The 17,146-nt window shown below is 40.2% G+C and overlaps 1 protein-coding gene across 3 annotated transcripts; it reads left to right on the forward strand.

Annotated features, from left to right (window-relative positions):
- Positions 1–987: 987 nt before the first annotated feature.
- UCHL5 (ubiquitin C-terminal hydrolase L5) lies at positions 988–17,072 on the forward strand. 3 transcript variants are annotated; one of them, XM_066324639.1, is made up of 11 exons: positions 999–1,240; positions 2,528–2,591; positions 4,332–4,437; positions 11,675–11,800; positions 11,883–11,944; positions 12,022–12,152; positions 13,525–13,588; positions 14,694–14,796; positions 15,220–15,333; positions 15,516–15,614; positions 16,946–17,072. In XM_066324639.1, exons 1-11 carry the CDS (start codon positions 1,159–1,161, stop codon positions 16,988–16,990), a joined length of 996 nt encoding a protein of 331 aa, XP_066180736.1. In that variant the 5' UTR covers positions 999–1,158; the 3' UTR covers positions 16,991–17,072. The 3 variants fall into 3 exon arrangements, with proteins under 3 accessions (XP_066180737.1, XP_066180736.1, XP_066180738.1); XM_066324640.1 differs by lacking the exon at positions 15,220–15,333 and having other exon boundaries at positions 988–1,240; XM_066324641.1 differs by lacking the exons at positions 999–1,240; positions 2,528–2,591 and adding an exon at positions 7,696–7,779 and having other exon boundaries at positions 4,327–4,437.
- The last annotated feature ends 74 nt before the right edge of the window (positions 17,073–17,146 follow it).

The raw sequence follows: 17,146 nt of genomic DNA on the forward strand, positions 1-17,146 counted from the left end.
ATACTTCAACCTACAAGGAACTGCATTCCTCTTCTCTGCTCTCTAAATTCTGTATAAGAATTACACTGCAGACAATAAGGAATGTCATAGTTAATGGAGCAGAGAGACCACAGCCATCACATTAAGCTACGGCTGTAACAAAACCAGCTTGTGCTGGAGATCAGCTCTGACAACATAGTTCGCATACTTCAGAAAATAAGCGACTCTATGTCAACTGGGACACCAGGAGAACATTTCCCAAATCACCTACGGAGCGATGCACGACAGCAGCCCAGCGGATATCCCACTATACCAGCCCGCGCACTTCCACTAAAGAATTTGCAAGAGTCTGTCTGCTTAAAAAAAATGTCCTGACTGGGGGGCAAAGACAGCTTAGCTGACGTAGCACAGAATTAGAAGATAGAAGCACGTAAAGCGGATACCCGAGAGCTGCGATGGCAGCTGTCAGTCCCCACAAAGGCGATAAACACGGGGAAGCCGGGGCCGCGCCCGGGAAGGCGCCGCGGGCCCCTGGGGCCGCTCAGGCGCCGGCGCTGCCCGGAGCGGGCCCTGCGGCCTCCCGCACCCCGCACAGCCCCCGGCCGGCCCTCGGCCCCGCTCCCCCCGCAGCCCGGGAGGCGCCACTTGCCTGCGAGGCCTGGCCCAGGCGGGGCCGGGCGGTGCCGGAGCCCCGGGGCGACGGGCAGGGGAGGCACCGGGGACAGCGAGCGGTGGCCGGGCCGCTCCGGGCGCGGGGGCCGGGCAGCGCCGTCCCGCTCCGGCCGCCACGGATCCGCGTCTCCCGCCGCAGCCCCGCCCGCCGCGCCCCGCCAGCATCGCCGGGACCCGGATGGGGCCGCGCCCCCCGCGCGGTGCCCGGATGGAGCCGTGGCGGGGCCGGGGCCGGCGCCGCTCCCCGCCGCGCTGCCCCAGGGCCCCTCAGCCGCGGGCCGCCCCGCAGCCGCCCCGGAGCGCGGCCCCGAGGCGCGGCGCGGCCCTCCCGCCGCCGGGGCGGTGCCGCCGCCGCCCGCGGCTGCCCCGGATCCAGTCCCGCTCACGGATGTCGCCCATCCGCTTCCTGCGGCCGCCCCGCCTCTCCGCGGCCCTGCTCGGCGCCAGTCCTGCCGGGAAAGGGGCGGCGCGGCCCGGCCTCGCAGCCTGAGCGGCCGCGGTGCCGCCATGTCCGCGGGCAGCAGCGCCGGCGAGTGGTGCCTCATGGAGAGCGACCCGGGCGTCTTCACCGAGCTCATCAAAGGCTTCGGTGAGGCTCGGGCGGGGCCGGGCGGGTGGCGGGGGCTGCGCGGGGCCGTTCCTGCAGCGCGGGGCGCTGGCCGGGCGGGAAGGGGATGCGGGGCCGGGAGGGCGCTGGGACACGCTCCGTGAGCGCCGCGGCGCTGGCCCGGCCCGGCCCGGCCGCCTGAGGCAGCGCGGAGCTCCCGGCCCCGGCGCGGCCTGTGCGCCTCCTGCTATGAGTAGGGCCAGCCCTCCCCACCGCACCTGCCGCTCCGCTGCGGGACAGCTCGGCACCGACGTGCCGCGGAGAGTCACGGCGAAAATTCGCTTGGAAAAGGCCTCTCAGATCATCGCGGCCAAGCTGTGAGCCAAAGCACCTTGTCAACCGGACCGCGGCACCGAGTGCCGCATCCAGTCTTTCCTTAAACACCACCAGGGGCCGTGACTCCATCACTTCTCTGGGCAGGCCGTTCTAATGTCTGATCGCCCCGTTGAAAAAATCCCTCCGAATGTCCAGTCTAAACTTCCCTAGCGCAGCTGAAGACTGGGAACGCGTTCGGCTTCTGTGCCTAGGCTGAGCTGTGGGCCTTGGCAGTGGCTGGGTAGTCTGCAAGCGGCTGCCTGGCCTTCTAGAATGTTTAATTTTGCGTTGAATTGCATTTAAAATATTTGGCGAAACTGTGAATGTATGGTTATTACAACAGGCTTTCAGCCAAAGAACCGAAATGATTTCACTCCACATTTCATTGATTAATAGTTTGTGTCATGTCTTTTTCTCAGAAATGAAGTCCAGACATGATGATTTTATGTTTACTTAGTTAATGAATTAAACTTCTATATACTAAATGTTTGAACTTTCTGGGCTCTGTGTTATGCAGATGTCTTGCTTGAGGGTACAGCATTTTTGGTCTACTACAGTGGGTCTTTGTCTGGAGAAAGACCTTTAAAGTTCTGCTTTGGACTTGCTGATAATGCCTTTATAAACAGTAGTGTTTTCAATTAAGCAAAAGACACAAAGTGACCAGACATACTTTAATTTCCTCTGCTTATTTTTAAATGCAACTGTGTTGTAAAGGCAGCATCACTGTACACGGGTTCAGAAATTCCTGAAATAATTTCTCTCTGCCTGTTTTGTTTGGTTTTTTTTAATCAAGGTCTGTTAAAGCTCATAGATACACTTTTCCATAGCCTGGACAGGCTAGTTGTAAATATTATGTAATGGTTTTGTGCCTTCTTTCGTAAGTGTCTCTTTACTGGCTGGGTCTCTTTTTAAAGGGGTTAGTTGGAGAAATCTGTATTTTTTTCCTTATTTCAGGCTGTAGAGGAGCACAAGTTGAAGAAATATGGAGTTTGGAGCCAGAGAACTTTGAAAAATTGAAGTAAGGCACATGTTTTTTATTCACATGTCTGAAGTCCCTGAAAGAATGTGTACTAAACTCATGTGGATTTTTTATTTGGGGCGTTTCGTGTTTGTGTTTTTCCTCCAGCTTCTACAGAGGTTGAGTAGAATTTTGATTTAATGGAATTCCTGGCAGTTAAATTGTTTTTATTAATGGTTTGGTACTTAATTTCGCTTAATCAGGTTTTGAAAGAGATGCAGATAGTAGCTAGAATGTGGAAGCAGATTTCTAACGATTTTGCCCTTAGCTTGCCTTATAGCTTTTAACAAATTCTTGGATGAAGTTCTGTTCCTTGCTTCCTCACATCCCATGATGTTACCTCTGTGGTATTAAATTATTTTCCAGTGCTTGGATACCTTTGTAACTCGTTTTTCCTGCAGAGCCACTTCCATGTGTATGTGAAGGCAAATAGGCTTTTTATAACTGACAGTGGCTGGTGTCACATGGAACAGTTTTGCCCTCGTTAAGCAACATTAATTCTTTTAACATCTTGTCCACAATGTGATGTTATTTATGTTTACATACAGGATTTTAAGAGGAAAATATCATTTAACCTGGACCATGCTCTTGTATCTCGTGCAAATATCCCATATATGTAGGATTAATCTTTCGAAAGATGCAGGAATCGGTACAGATGTATTTCTAGAATTTTTGACCAAATATATTTGACAAGCAACACCTGAATGACAGAAACGTTGCCTAAGGAGTGGTTTATTTGCTGTCTGCACCACCAGAACACTTACCTGTTTGTTCATTAAGTGACAGCTTTGTGGATCCTGGGAGATGTGTCCTTTCTAGTCCTGAGGGATGCCAACTTCCATCCTGCCTTCCCATTTACACCTGCAATATTTCACACACTGGGCAAACACTGGGAGTGAAAGAATATGGGAGCATCTTTGTTTTTTGAACTGCAGGTCCACTGAGAGAATTTGAAAAAAAATGCATCTCAGCCTTCTGGTCAGAGCTTAGGGAAAGTTTCTTATGCAGTACAGGTGTATGTTTGTCTTTTGTAGAGAAACCCTTTGTGGCCTCTTTGTGGTGATGACCTTAGGTTTAAGTTGATGAATGAGTTTTTGTCTTACTGTAACTGTAAATTATGTAAGATTTATTTCCTTTACTGAGAAACTTTTGTGCTCTGGGAATACTAAATACAGTGTAACATGTAATAAAAGCTATTTACTATACATAATAGTATTATGTATAGTAATACTATAAAACATACAGTCTGAAAGGCAAGACACATTTTTACTAGAAGAGAAAATTGGGTTTCTCTTACTTTTTGTTGAGAACTCAAAGCATGAAGTTTTCAGGAGAGCTCCTCTTTGGATGTTCATCTGTGTCCAGAAGGATTACCAAGACTTTAGTTCCTGCTCTTGTACATGACTGACAAATGCTTTGACAGCTGTTTATCACTAACCAGTTCAAACGATAGTTCTGCAACTATAAAAGTTGCAGTAACCAGGAAAACTGATCCTGACTTTTGAAAATTACTGGCTAAATGTTAATTCTGATTGGGATTGTTCAGTACTTACAGAAAGGAGCCTGAATTGTTTTCTGCCTAATTAAAAGAGCACATCTGAAAATTTCAGTGCGAGTTTCTGATGCTTAGAAAGAATTAACAGAATTGCCATACCAGCATACAGCTAAACTACAGTACAGGTAATTTCAATGTTTTTCGTCAGTCCTGGTGACCTTTTCTCTATAAATTTTGTTTTTCAGGCCAGTACATGGGCTGATTTTTCTCTTCAAGTGGCAGCCTGGAGAGGAGCCAGCGGGTTCTGTTGTCCAGGATTCCAGACTGGATACAATTTTTTTTGCTAAGCAGGTATGAGAAATTCGGTAATTGTTTTAGATTTATCACAAAACATAACTTTTAATACCAAAAAAATTTAACCTTTTTTGGTTAATATATTCACAGAAATTAGTATTTTGCAAGGTAAAATAACTTCAACAAATTCTGAGAGTAGGAGTTGTATTGACAAAGCAAATCAATTGGATCTGTCAAGTCAGACAAAAACAGCAGCTATGGAAGAGTAAAGCTCTTATTTATTTGTCAGCCCTCACCCATAAAGTAGCTCAGTCTTCTGTGCAATAAATAGTGACTTTGTAAATGTGCTTAGCAGAATGAGTGAATTCCTTCTTTTGAAACCACTTTCAACAACTTGTTGGAAGAAGTTTATTTTGGTCCTGGATTTATTTCTTTTTTTTTCCTCAAATGCTCTGAAGCTGGGGCAGGATTTGTAGGATAATGTTTTCCTTTAAGGGTTTGGAGACCATTTTGGCATGCAAGTTGAAAATCTGGCCAGTCAGAAACAGGAAAAAATAGCTTTGCTGATGTAATCCATTGTGCTTTATTAAATACAGAGTAGTACTGAAATTCTGTCTTACAGAGTTAAAAGACTGCTGTGTGTGTTGCTTGCAAGCAAGAAAAAGAGAAAGTGGCCAGAATGAAAGTAGGAGTATTTAATACTGGTCTAATTACAAAACATTGATATCAAAGGGCAAATTATTAGGATTTCTGTGAAGACTGTTACATAGTCTACTTGTTGGGGTGTTTAGGGTGGGGGTTTTGGGGGGATTTTTTTTTTTGGTTGGTTTTCTTCTTGTTTTATTTCCCACCACAAATGCAGAAGTGTTTTGAATGTAAATTTCAGGATATGAAAAAAAATCTCCACATACTTGCAGGTAGAAGTATAGAAATATGGAAAACAATGCAAATAAGCCATCCTGGCCACTCTGTACCTGCACTTTTGTTATATTCCTTTTATAATCACCTTCCTGTTTCGTTCTATTATGGGTCAGCTTTTTTAATGCTGATTCTCTTCATTCTGCCCCTGTTGCAGCTCTTGAGTCCTGCCAAGCACTGCCCACCGTTTTTATGATACAATGATCAGCAGCAGTTTGCTGATTGTCTTTAGATAGCTCTGACAGACACTGGTTTAGGTTGTGATTTCTGCCTAACCAAACATACTGTTAGTAGCCATGGGCTGTAGCTAAAGAATTCAGAGAAAATCCTTGATGTAACTTTCAAAAGGTGGTGGGAGGAAATTACTCTGATCAGAATCTAAAGAGGGATTTTTTTGAGGATGTTGGTTTTTTATTTTAAAGTGAAGGTAAATTTTCCTTCACTCGAGAGATTTTGTCTTGTTTGTGAGTAGCTGAGGTTGTCCTAGAATTGCTGTTCTTGTGAATGCTGAAAAGTTTCAAAGCATTTGTCTGCTTGCTCCACTTCTTTTGCCTTTTCCACCCCCACTTCCCTTTTTTGAAACTTGACACTGTTTAAAGGCAATAGCTAAGAGAAACTTTCTTGAACTGTAAAATGAGATTGCAGAATGTACATCACAAAACTTGGATAATGTTAGATTTGATAACAAGCCCCACAAAATTAAAGGCTAAGAGTGAAAAGTCGTCTTTATTTTTTAGTTCCCTTTGAAACACTCGTATTTTAATGTGTTTGTAAGCTGAAGCCTCCTTTCTAATTGTCCCCTTCACCTGCTGCCTTTTAAAGAGTGTTCTGGAGTGACTCTTGTAAGATGGAAAGCAATTTCTAGAGACGTTGACTCTTACAGTAGTACTGCCTGGTTATGCCACTTGATGGCATGGAATAGATGTTTCAAGTCATTTGCAGAAAGTTTAGAATTAGTTATCTTTTTCATTTTTTAGTGTTACCTGTCAGTCAAGTGCAGTGGTTTTGCAAAATTAAAACATTCCTTGTAGATAAATTAATGCTTGTGTTTCATATCAGTTCAGTTTTTCCTGGACTGAGCTATTGTGACTGAACAACTAGAAATAGGTACAGAGAAATTGTTATAAAAGTCAATGGAAAGAAACTGGTTTGGATGTTTTAGAGGAATCTGTTTAATACCAGTTTAGCTCTGGTGACTTTGACACTGAAGAAAGTTTGCCTGGGTTAGAGATCCAACTTGACAAGCAATGTTTTGAGGACTTACCGTGTTTTCTTGAGCAAGTGTCTGATCTTTTGATTTGCTGCTGATGAGAGCAGGGTGCAGTAAACTTCTGTGAGCCAGTGTAGCTCATCCCCCAGCAGTTTTCTGTGCCTATTATCTGGGCTGGTCTCTGCTGTACTGAGATATGTCTGTTCAGTGAGTCTTTACAGGGTAAAACTGGGAACAGGTAAGTGACAGAACAGAGGGTTCTTTATGCCAGTGCTGAAGTTACTGCATTTCTCAAAACCAGTCTGAATCCTTCTGAGTCATCCAGGAGCACAAAGAAAGATGAGCATTAGTATTGAATATCTGCACTGAGAAAGAGCAGGTCCTCCCAGCCATCGTGCAGCTGGGTTCATGTGTATTTTTTATTTCCTCTCTATGTTTTGTTTTATCTAAGCCAAATTTTATGCTGGCATTGAGGGTCTTTCCAGAAGACCTTTTTCTTCATTACAAAAGTGATGATGTAATATTACATTATGTGCATTTGTAGGCTGGAATCCCAGAACAAATAAGATTGGTTCAGGCAATTTTTATGACATTTAAGGTTTTTGATCTGTATCTTCAAAACTGTCATGACACTGGAGCCTAAAAAATACCAACAAGTCTTTGCCTCTCTTTCCTTTATCACATGTTTTCTTCTTTTAAATGTTCCCATCTAAAGACATTTGGTACAATTTGTCTTACTGCAGACATGTTTTCAAGTATCCTCCTGAATCCCGTGTGAGCAAGACAAGGTTGCTGTTAATATATAACAAGAGTTGAACAGAAGAAATAGATTTTGTTTCTGTTCAACTTGATTATGTGTTCAATCTTGAGAATTGTTTCATTGTGGCTTTAGTTAGAGGTAAAAGACCACTGCTCCCAAACTATCTAGTAAAACATCTCTAAATTTCATTAGGAAACACAATTTTGGTAAGAACCTTGTGCCTGCTCACAATTTCCTCACATCCACTTCCATAGTGATGTTGTAGTTGGATTTCAGATGGCAACCAGATCTTGTTCCAAATCATTACTATGTTGGGGGGTTGAATTTTGAAGTATTTGTCTGGTATGCATGCATATTAAAGGATTTTTTTTTAAATGGTCACTTTTATGTGCACTCATGTTAAATTTGGCCTCCCTGTTATGCCTAGGTATGGTTTGGTCCTCTAGTTGAGGCCACAGAACTCTGGATGATCTTACATACCCTTTGAGCTAGGATACCTAGGCACAATGAGGTGAGTTAAGGATACAGTTTCAGCCTTAACTCTGAATTTCCTGATTTCTGTGTTGCTTCAGTGAGCCTTTGCTGTTGTTTTCACACACAGTGGATACATGATTACACCTATTCAATGTATTCAGCTCCCTGCCACTCTCCTTGGAGGAGCTGCATTCTCTGCCAAGCCCTGCAGAAGTGTCTCTGGACAAAAAAGAATGCCAGTGTTGCAGACCTGAAACTACTTTTTTTGAGTTTAATAAAATCTTTAGCTCTTAGCAGGAAACTATTGGTATCCTGCCTTTCTTAGGTGCCATGCATTTATTTTATTTTGCATTGTCATGACAGAACATTCATTTCATTAAGTGGGAATACCTGCAGAAGGAGTATCTTATAAACGATACTGTTAATAACAAAACACTGGTCTCTGGTTATGTTTATGGCACTAATGGAAACAAATTTTTTTTACATTTAATGGAAGCGGGTTTTTTTACATTTCCACTACTTAATTGATTTCAAACTCAAGATTTTTGACCCTTTCAGATTTGGTAACATTAAAATAGACCAGGTATCTGTGTTCAAGCTAAATTTGGGATAACAAATAACTTATAAGTACAACTTCAAGACATGAAACAAATTAGAAACAAATTTTCAGTAACTGAATATAGCTGGAGAAAGATTATATCTTTACTCTAACAAAATTAAAATTAAAAAATTATATCAGGTTTCTAAACAAGAATAAATAGTGGAACTTTGTGCTAATGCTGAATTTTTCATGTTGAGCTCTGTAAAACCAACTGTTCAGTAACATTGGGATACTTAGTAAGTGAAGCCCAGGGATTTGCTGGTTACACTACCAATTGCAGCACAGGCTTGTCCACAGCTTTTTTGAAAAGCAAAACGCATAATCCATCAGGTAGAAGATGTGAGTCAAGAATTTAAAGGGCTTCTGCCTACAGTTGATCCAGAAGGTCAGACTGGATCCCTAGAGAAAGGTGCATGCTTAGGAAGTAATGCATCAGACAGCAGCCTAATCCAGTGGTTCCTTGGTTTGTTTTAAGCTGAGCTTCACCTGGGGATAGGTCAGTCCTCTCCTGATACATTTCTGTGTATGTATGTTGCAATTTTCTTTCAAATATTGTTAAATACGTCTTGAACTTTTGCCTACAAAATCTTTTAACTATGAGTGTTTTCTTTAAGTTAGAGTCATGTGTACTGATCAATCTAATACCTCACCAAGACTTCCTGGACAGAAATACCCAGGAAAATGTTGGTATTTCTGCACAAAGACAGAAGTATTTCTCAAGTCCAAATAAACATCTTTTGGGAACAACCTGTATTTATTATTATGTTACCTAAATACAAAAAATGTTTTCTGCTAATGCTGGGGCATCCTAAGAGAGATTGGGGTCTCCTGAAGGATTCTCTCAGTTGTGTGTGTGGAGCAGTGCTGGACTGGCTGTGTGCAGTGATGGCATTGTATCTGTGGGACAAACCCAGTACTTGCCTGCATTTGATCCTGCAATTACATCCTCACTCTGCACACTTCACCCTGCCTGTGAGCCACCATTAGCTAGATACTCCCTAGTTCCATCTTGGTAGTTCTGTCACCTACATCCAGGAACACACTGGAATTTTATGAACATCACCTGCATTTCCTTCTATTCCTCTGCAACAGGACCGTTGTTGCTGCCTTTCCTTACTTCTTGCTTCTCACTTGATTAAAGTTCTAGAATGTATTTCTATAAAGTATTTTCATTTCAGCAGCTGGAGGCTCTTGCCCTCAGATCTGCATCTTCTGCATATTGTTCTCCAGCAGTCAGACTTTGTTTAGCCTGGTCCCTATATACTTCATCAGACTTGTCTCATACTGTAGTTGGAATACAAAATATGCTTAAAGGCCAATATGTGATGAGCCCATTAATTCTTTGCCAAGTCTAATTTTTCCTCTGTTTTTATTTTCTGTTTCAAGCTTCTATATCGTGCTATTCAGCAGTTCCAGTGTTGATCGTGCCTCACAAAAATCTCAATGAATTTCCTTTCCTTGTTTTGAAGCCATTATTGAGTCTGTAAAGAGAGCAACTGATTCTTCCATCTTGATTTTTCAGCAAAATTAGTTGCCATTTAATCCTGTCCCTCCTATAATGCCCTGTATTAATTATCATTGACGAATACCAATTGGTGTAGTGACCCTGCCCTCATTGTAACAGCACCCTTCTAACAGTGTGTCAGCACAGGTGTCCCTGCCTTCTTTTGCTTCTGTGTCAGCTTAATTACACTGCATCAGCTTCACCCCCTCTGATCCACTTGAGATTTCCCTGCTTTCATTCTAGCACTACTTTACAACTGTCTCTGATAATATTCTTTAGTTGTATCTCAGAGAGTCTTTAGTTCTTAGTCCTTTTCCCTATGTTACAGTGTAATTTGAAGTATGCCATTCTGCTGGTCTAGGGTGTTGAATTTTTCTGCTGCTGGTTGATTGTTTCACTGCCCTTGATGGATTTTCCTTGTATGTCCTTTATTTTGCATCTGTGTGTATTCTAGCCTTTAGCTTGTGTGGGTTTGAGTTTGGGCTACTGTAATCTGTTCCACTTGTGTAGTTGACTCCCTTGATTACCACTTAAGTCAACTAGATTGTAGTTGACTTAAATTAAGAAGTGCTTTATCATTTATCATCTATACAGACATAATCTGAACTGAGAACACCCTGAAGCACAGAAAATAAATTTATGGTGTGGCTTTTAGTATTAACATACTAGGTTTTCCTTTGTTAGGACTAGCCTTGATTGCAAAACATTTTGCTTGGGTTTTCTCTTTTTTTTTTTTTTTTTTTTTTTTTTTTTTTTTTTTTTTTTTTTCCCTCCTTTCTTGTTGGAAGTGGTTTCACATTTGCAGCTCTAAAGTAATTTTCTTTTTTCTATACAAAATGCACATCCTCTCTGGAAGTTTTAAGGTTTTAAGTAGCATTTTCAATTGCAAAATAGTCTCAAAGACTAATGATACACTACTCTTTCCTAACCTATAGTTCCCTGAGAAAAAACTGCTAATGTAAAGCCTTGTATTAATGGCCTCACACCATTTGATTACAGTGCATTTAGTTAAATCTCAAATTATATTTAATAATCCTTGTAGCCTCTTTCTTTAAATAGAGTGTTTTAGTTTGGTTATTAGTAAACAACATTAAAGACATGACTAATATGAAGGGGGTTGTTTATGTTTTCTGAAAGGGAAATATTTAACACTGAAATGTAACATTGACAAACCAGTAACTTCAACATTAACTGGAAAAGGATCGGTATGTTGGACAAGTTTATTATTCAGCTAACCATCATTTAAACAATCTCTACATCTTGGAACACTTAAGTTTCATTAGTTTATTCCTAGAATATTTTTGTCCAATAAAACCTTCTAATAAAAATTCTACGTTCCATAATGTGTTTTTATTGCTTCAAATTAAAATTTTTTGACCTCTTGCTCCTAGTAGGAGATCTCATTATTTGAAGGGCTTTTCTTGGGAGAGTTGACTTTTTTTAAGGTCATAGATCAAGTAACACAATTTGGGCAGCTTGCTTTGAATATTACTGGATGTTTTTCCACAGGAATCCAAGGATTTCTGCCTTTCTTCTATGTCTTTCATGAATCACTTCAGACAGATGGTGAGGCAGTGGAATGACAGTTTCTGAGGACAGCTAGGAAATATGAGTTTTATCAGTGAATTGTATATGACAGCCATGCAGAGCTGATTTTGTTACAGCAAGGGCTTCTCTGCATCTACCCAGGCAGCAAATCCAGTCTGTGTTAGGGTGGAGCTCTAATGTAAATCAGCATAGAAAGTGTGTGTTTGTAACAAAAACAAACACAGTTTGGAGTGAACTTTTATCACCAGTGCTGACCAAATTGTCCCTGCTTTTTCCTAGGTCATAAATAATGCCTGTGCAACTCAAGCCATAGTAAGTGTGCTGTTAAACTGTGCTCATCAAGACATTCATCTAGGGGAGACCTTGTCAGAATTTAAAGAATTTTCCCAAAGCTTTGATGCTGCGGTGAGTGCCCAGTTTTCTGCATTTTGAGTGTCACCCTGTTGCAGCTGGGGTGCTTTACAGGTGTTTTGTTACTTCCTTTCAGATGAAAGGTTTGGCACTGAGCAACTCGGAAGTGATTCGGCAAGTTCACAACAGTTTTGCCAGGTAACATATGTTTTAAATCTGGCTAGAATTTGAGCAAATCCTTTTTAATCTCAGGGGTTTTAAAACCTTCTTTGCAGGCAACAGATGTTTGAGTTTGATGCAAAGTCTTCAGCAAAGGAAGAAGATGCCTTTCACTTTGTAAGCTATGTTCCTGTCAATGGGAGGCTATATGAACTAGATGGCTTAAGGGAAGGACCAATTGATTTAGGTAACATTTTACATTTTTGCTGAACATCCTTTATTTTAACAATGGCTTTTTGCAACAAATTGGTCATATGTTATAGGCTCAAAGCAAATTATTTATTAAAGTAAAGAATATCTTGGAAGTTTTCTGAATGTGCTGTAGGCTTGTACTTGTAGTCATTTGTATTGTTCTAGTTTTGTTGATCAGAAAATAGAATTTTCTCCCTGCTTCCTCTCTGTCTAATACTCTGTCTTTTCATTTAGTAATTAAATGATCCAGTCCTGCAATTCCTTCCAAAACCACGATAGTTTTATTGCAAGAGAGAAGTTTACATAAAGGGAGAATGTATACAGCTGTCTCCAGACACTTTTTTTCCATTATGTGGCTTGTGTTTACACACTGCCTTCTTTCCTCTTAGATAGCAAACGTTTTCCTAATGGTTTAAAAGAAAATAGCTTTATTCTCTGTAAGAGGGGCTTCTGTTTTGTATTCTTTCTTGAGATATGTGTGCCCTGTTGAGTCTTGAAAAGGTCTGCACTGCTTATCATGTATCTGTACTTCAGAGTCTGATACATTGTCAACAATAATGTTCCACACTCCATTCCCAGTGTGTTTTCCCAGATTTGTTGGCAATTTTATTTATGTTTAGGTTGAGCAGCAGCTTGCTGCTTAATCTTCTCTTTAGTCTGTCTAGAGATACTGTACAGTCTGCAGACCCAACAGTAACATCATTTGTATGGTCACAAGATCATGAGTCTCCAAATTTACTTTTAAGGTCTTGAAATTGGAAAAAGGGCATTTTCTGTGAGCTCAGCAATTCTCAGGCTCAGAAAATATTGAGCCCACAATTGTCAACTTAGGAGATCACCTCTAGGTATTCTGTCATATATCTTGAAATCAAGTTCTCTATCATATATCCTTTTATGATTTTTCATTCTGCCTGACTTTTTTAACATTACATTGCATCTACATAGACAAAATCAAGAGTTAATATTAAAGAGCTGTTTTCCTTTGCTGTCAACTTTACTGTTGTCGTAGTGCCAACTAATTTCTCTTGTGTCATAAAAATCTTACATAAGGTCCTTTCCCCCACCCCATTATTTCTTGTTATCAGCAAAACAAATGTTAGATGCCTATGCCTTTAAAATTTAGCTTTGTTCCATTGCTTTGGCTATTGCATTATCTAGCTATTGTAATAAAGTATCTTCCACCTCCTGAAAAACCACCTGAGTTATCTCAGACTGCAGTAGCTAAGGAAAAACTGTTACATGCTCTGAAGTTGCTGCATAAGCCTGAACTATACGAGTCGACTTTGCAATGAATTTTGCAGTGATACTGATTGTTCCTTTGCTCAGTTGTGCAAAGATGATGAGGTTTTTTGCTGGTTTTTCCCCAGGTGCATGCCATCAGGATGACTGGATAAGCGCAGTGCGGCCCGTCATAGAGAAGCGCATACAAAAGTAAATGGTCGTGATGCCTTTGCAATGTAGCACCTTACCTGTGTTTAAAAATTCCATAGTCCTAATTTCCTTCAGTGCAAGGATTTCCAGCCAAGTTCTAAGCAATGGCACTTATGCATCATTTTTAATGCATATCACTGTGTGACTTGAGAACCCGTTGCCCAACAGGAGGCAAATGTGATGATAGATAAATCTCAAATACAATGTGCTGCCGCGTAATTAATCCAAGTAGGTGTCTGTGTAGTGAAGAGAGATCCTACAAGTGCTCTGGAAAAGAAGATTGTTATCTCTGTTACACAGCTGTGGATCTTTGTGAGTGAAAGCTAAGAGTGTCATGACCATGAATTACATTTGCCTATGCACTTAAAAATACAAGATAGTCATTCTGTCCATACAGCTGGTATTTAGAGATAAGAAGTTTTTCTTAGGAATGTGGCTTGTCTTAGAAATTTTAGCTAGAAAAACATACTATGGAACTTTTTTATTTCTTAGTTCTGATTCCAAACTGCAGTCCCAAATTTGTTAGAAATAAAGTTGATTTTATGTCATTTTTAGAAAACAATTAAAAGTTTTTGCTTGAGGACTTTTTTTTTAATAAGCAAAACAGGACTACCAAGTTGCTTTAGGAGAATTTAACATACAGAAGACCTGCTAGTCTAATTGTTGAATGTAATTCTCACACTGAAAAATAGTGGAGAAGTCTTCAATTATTTTCTCACACTGTGTGGAGAAGTTGCCAGTATTTTCTAACAAGTAATAGTAATGAGAAAGTAAAAACTATTGTGTGAAGCATCTTCTGTAAGTTCCGTTGTCGTGTTTTCTTTTCTTTTTTGGACAGTATTTGTTTTGTGACCACAGACAGGAATAGTAAATTTTGGGGAGAGAAGGTTATTAGGAATTAAATATGAGATAGAGTTAATTTGTGGTCTGGTTTTATTTTGTAACAAGATTGGATCTGTAGCACAATCTAATTTAATAGACCCATTTAAAATCTTGTTTCCATGAAATGTAAAATGTAATCAAGGAGGGGGCTTTTGAGTTGTCATGTTGGTAACTAATTTTGAAAGTGGGTTGTCTTTGTTTTGTTTTTCTGTTCCTCAATTAGATACAGTGAAGGTGAGATAAGGTTTAACCTGATGGCTATTGTGTCTGACAGGAAGATGATATATGAGCAGAGGATTGCAGAGCTACAGCAGCAACTGGCAGAGGTAGGCCATGGAATTTAAATTGCTACTATTAAAAGTACTTCCCTGATAGTTCTATGTTGGCTTTACTATTCACTTCCCTTCCTTGCTCCAAATGGAGTAGCAGTAAAAAAAGCAGGGAGTGATTGCTAGAGATGTGTCCAGCACAGTGTGGGTGCACTCAGTGCTGCAGCTCTGAGCTGAGCACTCAGCACAGTGTACACCATGTCATTTTGACTTTCTCCTTGACTCAATTGCTGCAGTGCTGACACTGTTCTGTTTGTAGTACCTGCTTGTAACTAACGGCCGAAATTCCTGGAATGTTCCTATAACAGTAAACAAAACTGAATCTTTCTGTGATAGAAATACCCTTGAGAAAAAACTTGCTTAAAAAAATAAAATAAAAATGGAGTAACATCATCCATTTAAATTTTTGTTTTGTGGAAGGAGGAGCCTATGGATACAGATCAAAGTAGTAATATGTTAAGTTCTATACAATCAGAAGTTGCAAAGTACCAGATGTTAATTGAAGAAGAGAACCAAAAATTAAAAAGATATAAGGTATGTAGCCTTTGCTTTTCTGATGAAATTATTGGAACACTTGTAAGAAAAAGCCAGCTTTATGTGTATATATATATGTATATGTGTATATATGGGAGCTTTGCAATTAATCTGAAGGAACTGGATGAGGACTAGAAGATAGTTCAACTATATAATAATTTTGTTAATGTTTTTATTTTTAGATTGAAAATATTAGAAGAAAACATAACTACCTTCCTTTCATCATGGAATTGTTAAAGACTCTAGCAGAGCATCAGCAGTTAATACCATTAGTAGAAAAAGTGAGTATTTCCTAGCTGATAGGATATTACTTCGATTCTTCATCCCTTCTCTTTTAAATAAACAAACCCGTGTCATTTGTTCTTCCGAGATCTGGCCAGGGCCGGCTCCCCGCACTCCTGCGGCCGCTGTAGCAGGCGGTGACCGCGTGGTGGCAGCCGTGGCACAGCGCTGGGAATTCCATTCCTCCCTTTTCCCTGCTCCTGTGCTCATTTACTGCCTTGGGTTTCCCCCTTTCTAAGGTATCTAGCCATTAACATTGATTAATTGCTAAGGTTTGTATTCAAACTTCAATAAATAAGCGTGTCTGTCACTTTGGCAAGGTTATTAAATTAGTCAAATACTTTAATTGTACTCAGCTCTGTGTTGGCATGCACTTACTTACACTTGAGGCAGGATCCCTGATTTTGCACTCACTGAGAAAGGATCTCTGAATCAGTATAATGAAGAAAGCTGTGTATTATTTCATGAGTACATTCTTTAGCTGAATTTATACAGGAAGGTAAATCTGCAGGCTTGTAGTTTCTAAGAGTGACTAGTGGAGTTTTAACCCAGTTTCATGTTAACAGAAGTCATTTATAACACCCATCAAGCTGCCTTCACAAATTACCAGTGAACTGGTGGTAACAGATCTTAATTCTGAATTACTGAATTAGATGCTGTTCTGTTCAGAATTAACTGATGAACTAATAAACTAATGTTTTGACAGAAAGTTGTTTGGCCAGTATTTCTTCTGAGTTGACCCCTCTTCTTGCCCAATCTGTTTTTTAAGTAAATTCATAAGGAAGGAAGTGCCAGTTCCCTATCAATTTGAACTATTATGATTCATATAAGTTATGAGAATTTGTCTGCAAATATTTTGACAGGAACTTTTGTGGGGCTTTTTTCCACTTATTTGAAAGGTCTAAGCCACTAAGATCTTTGCTCTTTTCAGAGTTCAATTTTGATAATCTGTATGTCTGAACATGATGTTTGCTTGTGACATAAAATGTTTCCATTAGGAAGAGTTTTTTCTGTGATAAATGAAATTGGTATGGAGGTATGAAAAATGAAGGTTTAGATTATGTTTTTAAAATAGTGCTTTTCCCCTACAGAAGTTACCTAATTTCAGTTTTTCTTGCATAATTTAGTTAAATCTCTATTTTTTCTTGAAAGGCTTTATATACTAACCTAGTAAAACAGTAATAGAATGCTTCTGAAGGGTCCAAATTTGCATTTAAATCCCTTTTTCCAGCATAATATTAATATTCAGAAATATAATGGGTAGTCATTCAAAGCACCAGGATGATCTTTGCTAAGACAAAGCTTGACATCATCTCCCCTTGTTTCCTAGGCGAAAGAAAAACAGAATGCCAAGAAAGCTCAGGAGGCCAAATGAAGATGACTTTGCAAAACACATACAGTTACTTGCTTCTGATACTATTTTCATGACAACAAATAAAACTTTTCATAAACTTCAATTTTTGTCCGGTGCACGTTTGCCAGTTGTAATGGTTTGTCTTGTACTGTTTGCATGGGTCTGACTCTTCCTTCC

This window comes from Sylvia atricapilla, chromosome 9 (genome assembly GCF_009819655.1).
Source record: "Sylvia atricapilla isolate bSylAtr1 chromosome 9, bSylAtr1.pri, whole genome shotgun sequence".
In the NCBI taxonomy this organism is placed as follows: Eukaryota; Metazoa; Chordata; class Aves; order Passeriformes; family Sylviidae; genus Sylvia; species Sylvia atricapilla.